Source organism: Neophocaena asiaeorientalis, unplaced genomic scaffold (genome assembly GCF_003031525.2).
Source record: "Neophocaena asiaeorientalis asiaeorientalis breed wild unplaced genomic scaffold, Neophocaena_asiaeorientalis_V1.1 scaffold240, whole genome shotgun sequence".
NCBI classification, from domain to species: domain Eukaryota; kingdom Metazoa; phylum Chordata; class Mammalia; order Artiodactyla; family Phocoenidae; genus Neophocaena; species Neophocaena asiaeorientalis.
In genome coordinates, this window is record NW_020185331.1 from 6,898,300 (window position 1) to 6,910,411 (window position 12,112).

General features: G+C 38.6%; 1 protein-coding gene across 1 annotated transcript in view; it reads left to right on the forward strand.

Annotated features, from left to right (window-relative positions):
• Positions 1 to 12,112, forward strand: part of CFAP58 (cilia and flagella associated protein 58) — a 111,692-nt gene that overhangs the window by 25,255 nt on the left and 74,325 nt on the right. The window contains exons 10-11 of the mRNA XM_024734834.1: positions 10,793 to 10,954; positions 11,616 to 11,762. Coding sequence (XP_024590602.1) covers positions 10,793 to 10,954; positions 11,616 to 11,762 — 309 coding nt within the window. The remainder of the gene's footprint in view (positions 1 to 10,792; positions 10,955 to 11,615; positions 11,763 to 12,112) is intronic.

Below are 12,112 nucleotides of genomic sequence, written 5' to 3' on the forward strand. Positions count from 1 at the left end.
ATTCTTTGCATCACAGTATCATAGAAAATTCTATATCTACAGTATGTGGGAATGAGAGAGATGAGAATGTGCAGGGCTGGAGGGGACTAACCCAGGGATGCTAGCTGCCCAGGTCCCACCTGGCCATCCTGTGGGTGGTACATACCTGTATTTTGGTACATACCTGTAACCCATGCAAGACACAGCCATTGGTATATTCTGACTTATGCGACAGAGTCTAAGCTCTTCGTTCTCCCTGGAAAGGCCTTTCTTCCCTTCTCTGCATGGAAAATTCTTATTCAATACCCAGCTCACATGCTCATTTCTGGGGTCAAGCCTGTTTTGACTCCCTAGGCAGAACTAGTCACTTCCTACTTTATTGGTTTGTTGATGTCTCTGGAATGGCACTTATCATCTTCTAGTGTAATTATTTGTACCTTTGTCTTCCCTACTTTATAGTGAGTTCTTGGGAGCAAGGACTTTATCTCATTCTTTTTTTCATTTTCAGCATGCTGGTAAATAGTAGGTGCTGAAAAAGTGTTTGTTGAACAAATAGATAGATGATGAGTGATAAAAAGAATACTGCCACTGATTTTAACATAGGATTGTATATTTCTCTCTGTTTCATTGTAAAGGAGAGATACTGGTACCAAGTTTTGCTGGTAACAGTTTTTCACAGTTTCTGATGTTTAACTGCACAAGGTTACATAATGTCTTACCTAAACAATTTAAGCACGAGTTCTTAAAATGTTCTTTATCGACTATAATTTTTCTCTCTTACTTAACCCCTGACAGCATATATCAGTTGCTACAGCAACTTGTGTCACCTCTAGACTTCTTATTAGAAACATATATGTCTTTTTAACACCTTCCCATATTTATTTCTTTCTTTACTGTCACACACACACACACACACACACACACACACACACACACACACCTCATTCCCAGAAACAGAAAGTTCCCTTTCGTGCATTCTGTTTATAGGGAGTTGAGGAATAATACCAGGGGTGGGGAAGATGTCATGAAACTGATATTTTGATCTACTTCTAAAGTGAGTTGTTCCAAGCTTATCCTTTTGACCCAGCAATTTCTTTTGTAAAAACTGAATATATGAAAAAACAATAATGCAAAGATTTTTATAAAAGAATATTCTTCAAAATAAATTGTGCAAATTTGCTATGTACCATTAAAATCATGTTTTTGAAAAATGTTTTTTAAATGGGGAACATGGTCACAGTATGAATCTGATAAAAACAAAATGCAAAGTTATTAATATGGTTTGACCTAACTTTCATCTGTGTGCAGATGGTGTGGTGGTGAGGATTAAATGAGGTAATATCTATAAAGCATTTAGAATGATCTCTGGCAGATAGTAAATGCTATGAAACATCTCATAAATAAGCAAGTAAATAAATAAATAAATTTGTTGATGAACAGCCCAGAATTTTTGTTCAAAGTGGCATTTGAATGTAGCTATTTTCAACTTCTTGTTAAATGTCAATAAGGTACAGACATAGATGAAAAGTTTTAACAGTCTCAAACACTAAGGCCAAAATAAAGCCTGATGCTAAAATAGAAGAAAGAGACTGGATGAGAACTTTAAAGCCAATAGAGGTGAATTGAGGAAAATCTACCTGGACCTCAACTCACAGTCCCTTGAATTTGCTTGCAATTGAGAAGGGGAGGGGTGGTGGTGAGCAGGAAATGGGGGGAGATAGGAGAGGATGAGAGAGAAGAGCAGACAACACCAACAGCGAGGCAGTAGGCTGGGCTCTTCTGGAAGAGATGACCAGTTCTCAGAGCAGGAATGACCAAGGAATTGCTAAGAATGGGATGTCCGAAGGTTGGTTTTAAGTTCTTTACTGTGCTCTGTACCTGAAACCTTTGGTGACAGTCTGCTGCATCAACCCAGTGGCTGGATTGTGCTTTGTGGGGTCAGGGATGGGGTGGTGAGGGATGTGAGGTAACAAATCTCAGAAAAGGGACAGTATGTGCCAGAGAAAAGTGCCAATTGAGAATCCGGAATTCTATGGAAACAGGAAATCAAAGCCACAGTGAATAGGAGAAATATAATTCCTCTAAGAATTTTTGGAGATACTAGGTGGGATGTTGGTCTTCCTAGCACACAGAATGAAGATTCTAGATGTTCTGTTGTGGTTAAGAACACAGTGACCCTGACAGGACAGAGGACTATCATCTGGGTTATAAGTCCAAGATGACATTACCTCTATGATAAAGCAGAGATGAAACAGAAAGGAAGTGATGGATAAAATAAGGAGCAGTTGTAAAGAGACTAAAATACACACAAACCCCAAACCAAACAAAAGCAAGCAATAGCAGATTTAAAATCCACATTGAAGTTAGTAAAGAACAGAATTGATGTGGAAAATAGTGGAGTGCAAACTTGAGTAGTTCTCCTAGAATGCAGGTGGAAAGAAAAGATAAAAATGATTGAAGAGAAGATAAGAGATGAGAAGGACAGGGAACATAAACCAATCTACAGATTGTTGGTCTCTGATGGAGGAACTGAGCCCCAAGTCAAAGATGTAACGGAACATATTTTCTGGAAATGAAGAAAGAACTGTACATGCGGATTGAGTATGTGTCAGGCAAAATCAGTGACAGGAGAATCTTACAGAGACTTGCTCTGGGAGAAAGTTGTGTGTGTATTGTTTCACACACAGTGATGCAGAAAAGTACTCTCTGAGAATTAGGCAAGAAGAAAAAGCAGAAGCTTACTTGCCTTTTTTTTTAAAAAAAGGAAAAAGAGTGGAAGGTAACACACCACCATGTGAATACTACTTATCGCTGAGTGGTAGGGATACAGATTGTTTTAATTTCCCTCTTCTGTGCTTTTTGTATTTTTCCAATTTTCTGAAGTGAATATGTATTACTTTAGTATCTTGACCAAAAGAAAGAAAAAATATTAAAAAAAACTTTGCCTTTCAGTCAGGGACCAATAAAATCCTACGTTTCCCAAGGAGCTTTATTAAAAATGTTTTCTAACCCATCTGTACTTGGTTCCCCTCTCTGGCAGTTGAAGAAATCTGATGTTATTACCGTCTTTGCATTTCTGCGTCTGCCTCATGCTACTTACAAGTTTCCTTAAGGGCGAGTCTCCTTCAATTTTGAGCTCTTTGTGTTACTTATTCACTAAATAGGTACTCAAATATATTTTGAAAGAGTGTATGGAAAGCATAATTAGACATCTGAACCAACTAGTCAAAGATTTAACTTTAGGTATCTATATTAAATTCTTCTTCAGTAATCTGTTTATCACTATGGGTCTGCCTTCCTTTAAATTCATTTGAAATAGGTTGCCATAATGGACAATGCTATCTAAATTATCTTTGGCAATTTTAGCTGTGAGTGACTTCTGGCCTGATGTCCTCTTCCTTCTGGGCTGCAAAAACAGTGTCAACATTCGCTTTCTAGCTCTTTTCATTTAGAGAAAAAAAGTGCCATCTAAGATGCTGAAAGCCCTACATTACATTTTATTAATTTAATTTGGCATTTGCAAATGAGAAAGAAGATCCTGTTTTTGTGCCAGAATTGGATGGCTCAGAATCCCAAACCCTTTCTTTATGTGTTTGTCTCAGTCAACATGTGCCACAATATTGTTGCATAATAAATAAACACCAAATCTCACTGGCATGCAAAAACAAGCACTTATTGCTCGCTTACACACCTGCAGTTGACTAGCATCAGCTGTTGTAGGCTGAGCTTGCCTGGGCTTGGCCTGGGCTGTGGGTTGGGTCCAGATTTGCTCTATATGTTTCTCATCCTCCAGAATACATGGTATTCTCATGGAGAAAGAAAGGAACGCCAAGGACAGACCCAACCATGCAAGCACATTTCACGATTCTCTACTAGCCAAATGTTCTCTGACACCCCATTGACTATGGCAAGTTACATGTCCAGGCCCACCCTCAACAGCAAGGGCAAGAGGTGCTAGGAGCGAATATTCACGGAACCGTAAAACAATCTACTACAATGTTGCAGCGGTTTTTTTTTTTTTTACATCTTTATTGAGGTATAATTGCTTTACATTGTTGTGTTAGTTGCTGCTGTATAACAAAGTGAATCAGCTATATGTACCCCTATATCCCCGTATCCCCTCCCTCTTGCGTCTCCCTCCCACCCTCCCTATCCCACCCCTCTAGGTGGTCACAAAGCACCGAGCTGATCTCCCTGTGCTATGTGGCTGCTTCCCACTAGCTATCTACCTTACGTTTGGTGGTGTATATATGTCCATGCCTCTCTCTCGCTCTGTCGCAGCTTACCCTTCCCCCTCCCCTATCTTCAAGTCCATTCTCTAGTAGGTCTGTGTCTTTATTCCTGTCTTATCTTCATGGGTTTTCCTCTGCTGCACTGTGAATTTTATTATTCGGGTAAATTGAGAGGCACCAGGAACGGCATCAGAAGTTGTGGTCCACCATATTTACTTCTTTTGTAGACTTTTATAAATTCTAGGTAAAATCATTTCCAGTTAATTATTAAATCCGGGGAACATTTTGCACATTATGCATTTGGCTCATTTTAGGACCCCTCCTTTTTCTTCTGGCTATCACCTCCCAGGCTGGAGCTTCCAAACCCGATGAGAACCCCACGATTAACCTGCAGTTTAAGATCCAGCAGCTGGCCATTTCTGGACTCAGGGTGAATCGTCTGGATATGTATGGAGAGAAGTACAAACCCTTTAAGGGCATAAAATACATGACCAAAGCGGGCAAGTTCCAAGTTCGAACCTGAAGGGAGAGTTCTGCAAAGGGAACAGTCATGAACACTTTTTCATTGCTTACTTGTCTAAAAGTAAAAACTGTCAGCCCTCTCCTAGGTCACTGCCCACTCTGGACCACCTGCTCCTGTTTTCCCGTAGTTTCAGTGCCCCGGAGCTAACGAAGGGAGGCCGGGCCACCAGGGAGGCCTGCGCAGAACCCACACACCAGCAGCACCAAGTCAGTTCTCAAAGCAGAGGCGTGCGATGCAGGGGGAGGTACTTGATGCCGTATGTAATTACTTGTGACATGGTTACCACAGGAAAAGACCAGCATTTGTTTCTCGCTTGGCTTTAATCATCTGTAAGCCAAGGAAAGACGTCTTTAGTTTTTTTAATTAATTTATTTTTGGTTATATGCCAAAATATAACAGCTTATATAACAGACAGCTTATATGCCAAAAAGCGTTTTTCACAATGAATCCCTACCTACAAGTTTCTTAGCTGTCTATTTGCCTATAACAGTGTCAGGCAAAGCTCTTCTAGACAGAGTTTCCAAGAAATGAATAATGTGCTTGCAAGGACTTGGAAGTAAGTGAGGATAGCAAAAGTTGATCAAAGAGATATTGTTCACTGAATACGTACTTCATCATAAAATGAAACTTCTGTTTCTTCAATATTAATTTGAAGTTTTTTATACAGAGCATCTTTAATAGGGTTAGAACCTTGGAGAGAGCCTTCAAGGGGACATACACAAATTTTAACTTTTTCGTGTTATAATAAAAGAAGTATACTGTGGATCACTATTTCCCCGCAGGAGAACAGGATTTGATCCATAGAAAAAATCAAATTGATTTGTTAAGTGCTAATATTATATAATATCACATAATGTTAACCTATCACGATAATCTATTAACATTTATTAAATGATTAAATTATGATATGCCTGGTACTTCTATGATGGCATAAATATATTTTTTCTCACTTATATCCTCATAATAGCCCTCCGAGGCAGATATTATATCCCTCATTTTGTACCATAACATGTTATTAAAAGCAGATAGAAAAATGGATATGCCTCTCTAAATTTGAGATAGGGGATAAAATAAGAAAGCAAGAAAAACAGAGAAGACTTAAAATTTCACATGGCTGGGCATATAGTTTTTTTTCTTTGTTTTTTTTTGAGAGTGAGTTTTCCAGTTTCATTATGGAGGTAAAGGCGTTGTCAGCATTGAAACCATTGATATCAAGTCAGAAAAACTTTGAGTTTATTGTACCGATATTTCATCAAATGCAAGTTAGAGGATTCCGAATTCAATGGCCCACTTTCTCATCCTGCCTAAGTCCATATGCCGTTTTGACTATGGCTGCAGATTTCCAGCACGCGTTATTGATTTTTATCTCACTCGTTTCTATTGGCAGCTTGTTTTAACAGAAAAAGAAAAGGTAGTAGGTTATAAACTGAGATTGTACCGTGATAGTGCACTCTGAAGCAGGCCTCCACGTGCTAGGATCTCCAATCCTCTGGCTATAATAAAACTTTCTATATTTGGTTGTGATTTAGCTCATGAGTTGGTTTGAGGTATCTAAAGTGTAATCAATTAATCAAGCTCCAGCCCCATAGCTGCCATTCTACATTCTCTGATATATCCTTTTAAACTGGGGACATTATGCTGATTAAGGGTTTTGCCTCTATTTAACACTCCACATATTTTATGAATTTTCAGGATTTGAACCTCTGTGTGACATTGGTTTGAATGATTTCCATCAAAACAAATTGAGCCCCAACACTTAGAACTGAATTGCTTTGTGAATTGTCTTTTCCCTTTGTTTCAATACTTTTACAATTTTCGTTGTCATTTAAATGAAATACCCTTGATCTTCTTGGTATCATGATGGGTTCCTATTACTCCCAGCTTTAACAATCCAGAAGCAAGTTTGATTTTGTGCATTGTTGTTTGCAGAAAGATGGACCCTGCTAGCTGGGTGCCCAAAAAAGAAATGTCCTTGTCTGCATCCTTTCTCTGGAGCATGATTCTGTCTGTGCGAAGGATTATTCTTGCTGTAATATCTCCCAAAGTGATTGAACAAGTAATTTTTTTTCTTTTCTCTGATGTGCTGCTTGATATTCTGAATGCTGATGATGCTCTTCAAAGTATTTTCAATCTATTCGTTTCACTGACCCCAACAAGGGTGGTCATGTCCATAGAAAGGCTAAATTTTGGGCTGAGATAGTCCCTTTCTTTTAAAAAATCAAACAAGTAACAGATCCAGGAATGGATACCTTATTTAGGTTTCACATTTGTTCTTAACTTATACATTTTAGTTCCTAGTGGTAGTACATTAAAAGGCCACCTGCTACTCATTTTTAAGGATTCTAAAGGTACAGATCAAAAAAAATGATGGAGGAAGGAGTGGGATTTCTTTTCATTTCAGATCTGTCCATGTGCCTCTTCTCCAGACCTCCTCTTCTCAGATTTTCTAATTTTGTTCCAGCCCCACAACCAATGATGCAAGCCATTCATCACGGAGTCTGCATACATTCTTACCTTGGGCCATTTTCTTTCCACACAAAGTGAGTGATAGCAATTAATAATAATAAAACAGCAAAATCATATAAAAATACTTTGTACAACTCTGGTTGCATAAATTTAAAAGATTGGTTGAAATAGATAATTTTCTTGAAAATATGTACACACATCGAGGCTTGACTCAAGGAGAAGTAGAAACCATAGAAAGATTAATAACCATGGAAGCCACCAAAAAGGCTGAGAGAGAATTAGCTCCAGCACTGTCACTGGGGACCTAATTATTTTAGAATTGAGTTCCTTCAAACTTTGAAGAATCAGTTAATTCTCAGGCTATATAAATTTTTGTGTGTGTGTGAATTTAGAAAAATGTACTGTATATTCTTTGGGGTAATATTGATTGGCATTACTATACTGACGTAACTCCTGCCTTCTGCTGTGATAATGAACAAAGACTCCAGGCCGAGGAGAGAGCTTGGGGTGAGTCCTTGGCTGGGGTGATTGAGGAACAAGAAGGAAGAGGTGGTTCTCACAAATTATGTAAATACCAAATATTAACTTCTTAGATAAGATGTGAATGACCATCCTATTAACCTCCCAGTGTTTAATTCTGTCATAACACCCTATGCGTATCTCAGATTATTGGTTGTATCCATTCCTTGATTATCCGTTTTATGGTGGAGTCACTCACTAGAGGTGAACTTGAGGGTAGGGAATGCATCTTATTCTTCTTTACATCACTAGTGCTTTTACAGTGCCTGTCATAGATGGGTCCTCAATGCATGTTCAGTGAGTGAATGAATAAGAAGGTGAGTGGATGAATGAGTGAACAGAAGCGTACTCTGCTCACTCGTTGAAACAAGCAGAAACCTTGATATTGAAATAGAAACAAAAAGAAAGCTTTAGACTTAGGTCACTTATGAATAGGTATGCAGCATCCTAAATTCTAGCAAACCGAATTCAACAGTACATTAAAAGAATCATCCAGTATGACCAAAGAGGGTTTATCCTGCAACTGCAAGGATAGTTTTCTATTAAGAAAACTATTGCTGGTGGTATGGAAATGTAAAGTGTTACAGCCATTTTGGAAAGCAATCTAGCAATATCTATTAAAGTTAAAAATATATATGTCTTTTGAGCCAGATATTCCACTCCTGGGAATCCATCTCAATAGAAGTAAAAGGACAAGTGCATAGGGACACATGTATAAAATGTTTATTGCAGCATGGCTCAGAGAGGCAAAAAAGTGGAAACCAAGTGAATGCCCATCAGAGGGGAGGAGCTGAGTATATGATGGTTCATCCACACTGTAGTGCATTATGTCCCCTTCAAAGAGAATGAATTGGAGCTAATCCACCTGATTTCCACGAAGTATTATTAAGTGATAAAAATCAAGGTGCATAAAGGTATATAAGAGGATCCCATTTTGCTAAAAAATAAAGACCAAACTCAAAAAGCAAGAGGAAAACAAACAAATCCCTGTATCTGTATATTCACTAGTTGAACAGCTATGAACTATGTTACTTCTTTTGAGTTCAGTTTGTGAGTTCAAGTGGGATGATGATAATGCACATCTCATAGGATTTTTGTGAAGATTAAATGAGTTAATACATGTAAAATTCTTGGTATATAGAAAGTACCTGAGAAATATTAGCTATTGTTATGATGATGTTATAATGATGACATTAGTAGACCTGAATAGAATATGCAGAAGTCAAAGAAAATTTGGAAGAACACATAGTAGATTATCAACCTGGTTACTTTATGTATCAATGAGGGATTGATGTAGGTTGAAGGGAGAAGGAAGGTCCAAGTAAATAAGGAAAAGAAAATAAAGGTATGTTTTCCATTTATGCATTCATGTAGAACTGTGGCACATGGGACTATGTATAAAGAAATAAAATACTTGTAAAAGGAAATATTTATTACTAAGTATATTAAATCAGTAGACCCAATAATGTAGTGCAAAATAATATGTGCTAAAAAGACACTGACTAAAATTTAATCCCATCCCTCCTTAAATATAAGCCTAAGAAAACTTTGAAAGGTGTTTATTTAACGATATAAAGGAAAATATGTGAAACACCAGCCATCATTAACTCTAATGGGAAGACATTAGAAGAGGGTTTCTTGAAGTATATTTTCTGGAATACTAACTCCACAAGTGGAGTAAAAGAATTCCCTCGTGCAGTGGCTTGGGAACGTGATGCTCACAGATGGTCCGCACCTGATTCACAGTATCGGCGTGGCAAAAGGCCTAGGTCCTTTTTGACCTTTAGGTTCTAGGTAAAGTGCCTCTTCTTTAGAGGAAACCCTTCTTTCCTTCTCTGTCATATTGCTCTGCTTATTTCTTTCAACTGTAATCATTAATTAAGAGAACTCCACTGAAATGCAGTGAAATATTCTTAAGAATTTTCTCCTGTGTGTTCTAACTGTTGTTAGATCATAAGCTCCATTGATTTAATCAGTCTTCCTGCTAAATTTTTTTTTTCTTAAGGAATTTTTGAAGAAGTTTGTCCTTAGAAAATCAATTTCTGTGGCCATTGCAGCTGAGAGTCATGATTACCTTATTTCTACTGTATGGATTGCTTGTTGAGAGGTATAGGCTCATGGTAGAATTTCAGGCCTCAGTTCTTCATACTTGCAAAAAGGAGGCAGTTATTCTTTTTTTTTTTTTTTTTTTTTTGGCTGTGTTGGGTCTTCATTGCTGCACATGGGCTTTCTCTAGTTGCAATGGGCAGGGGCTACTCTTCGTTGCGGTGCACGGGCTTCCTATTGCAGTGGCTTCTCTTGTTGCAGAGCACAGGCTCTAAGCACATGGGCTTCAGTAGTTGTGGCACACGTGCTCAGTAGTTGTGGCACACGGGCTTAATTGCTCTGCAGCATGTGGGATCTTCCTGGACCAGGGATTGAACCCGTGTACCCTGCATTGGCAGGCGGATTCTTAACCACTGCACCACCAGGGAAGTCCCGAGGCAGTAATTCTTGCATCTCATCTTGCCTAGAAGTGTTTCATGCACAATAGAACACATATTTTTATGAAGTCCTTTGGGTTTCCCTGATGGAGTGAGTTTGACATTGGCAAGACAGTGTTATGATCGCTATCAATGTTCAAAGGCCACTTTTCTTTCTCGTGGTCAACCTTATAAAGCCATGAGTATGGCCAAACAGCTAAGTTATCTCTTATCCTTCCTAGTGCTTTGTGTTAAGATCTGTTTAAGCCTGTGCTTCTTTTTTTTTCTTTCCTTTTTTGGTGGGTGGGGTGGTCAAGAGAGGTTTTCAGAATTGAAGGAATTTCTTTACTTTCTTTTCCCTCTTGTGATCACAGAATAGCTGCGCTAAGCCTTCATGCTTGAGCAGAACTCCGGCATAGATAAAGTATATGTTTGCCCCTCATCAGCTGGGCTGAATGTCTGTGTTGTACTGCAGTGATTATAGCCACAGTCACATTTTCTGATTGCTGGCATTTCTACGAGCTACCCTTCGATAAAAAAAATCTGTTTGTCCTGAACCAATAACCACAGATGGGCTATTCAACCATCTTTATTACTTCTTTCTCCTCCAGGTCCTCATGAACATGGAAGGCATAAAAGTCCGTGAAATGCAGATTTTTGACTACAGGAAAAAAATTGCTGAATCAGAGACTAAATTAAAACAGCAACAGAACCTGTATGAAGCTGTGCGGTCAGACAGGAATCTGTATAGCAAAAATCTGGTTGAAGCTCAGGTAAAGAATATATTTATGTCTTTACATTTTGATTCTTCCCCATCCTGGGTTTAAAGCAGTTTCTGTTATCCTAATGGCAGGATTTAAAATAGATGCAGAAAGAAATATCGTGGAATTCACCTGAAAGAGATCAGTTTGTGCAGAACTGTCAGATTGTTTGAAATGGAAATAACGAAACTTGATTGGATGCGAAGATCATGGTGCTGGTTTTAATTATTATGTAGAATTGCCATTCTCCTCTTTCTAATTTTTAAAACTGCTAATAGCTACCATGACTCAGAGGGGAGCAGTATACACTTGTCATTTAATTGCAGAGCTTTGCTTTGTAATCTTTTAGTTAAAAATGCTTGTTGTAATTCCAATTCCTCTCTTGTACAGTGAAGAATAAAGTAAGTGTGTGTGTGTGTGTGTGTGTGTGTGTGTGTGTGTGTGTGTGTATGACATATTCATTATGTATACTTTATCTCATGAGAGTATTTGGAGAGTTAATGCTATAAAGCACTTTGAGGTTGATGGGCACAAGATACAAAGGAATAGCCCAGTTGAGACCATTGTTTTGAGTGAGTCTCCCTTAAAAGCTCTTGAATGTGTTTTGAACTTCCATAGGCATGGTGATGTCTATTTAATTCACTTTCAAACATTTCTCCTTTTATTCTGTTAGGATGAAATAACGGAAATGAATAGAAAATTAAAGATTATGACTCATCAGGTAGATCAATTGAAAGAAGAAATCTCAGCCAAGGAGTCAGCACTTGTGAAGCTACATCTGGAACAACAGCACATAGAAAAGGAGAAGGAAACGTTGAAGGTACAGACCTTATAATAAAAGCAATGAACCAATAGTCAATCTATTAGACCTATTGGGGCCAGGCTCCGTGCTCATGGAGGGGAGTAAGGGGGCAGGAAAAACAACCAAAGCACCTGGAGGATGACCTCCACCATCTCCAGGTCAGTCTTCCCTAGAGGAGTGCTCTCAGGTAGAATGGGGAGGGGCCGGTGGAGATGCAGAGCACCTCGTTTACCTGTGATGGCTATCATGGCATCAGTGCAAGAGAACTTAGCAGGTCCCAGGAAGTCCTGGAACTTTCAGGCTGACCACAATCTCTTTGCATTTACAGCCCAAGTCCAGCACTTTGCCTGTACTCAACCCTCCCAAAC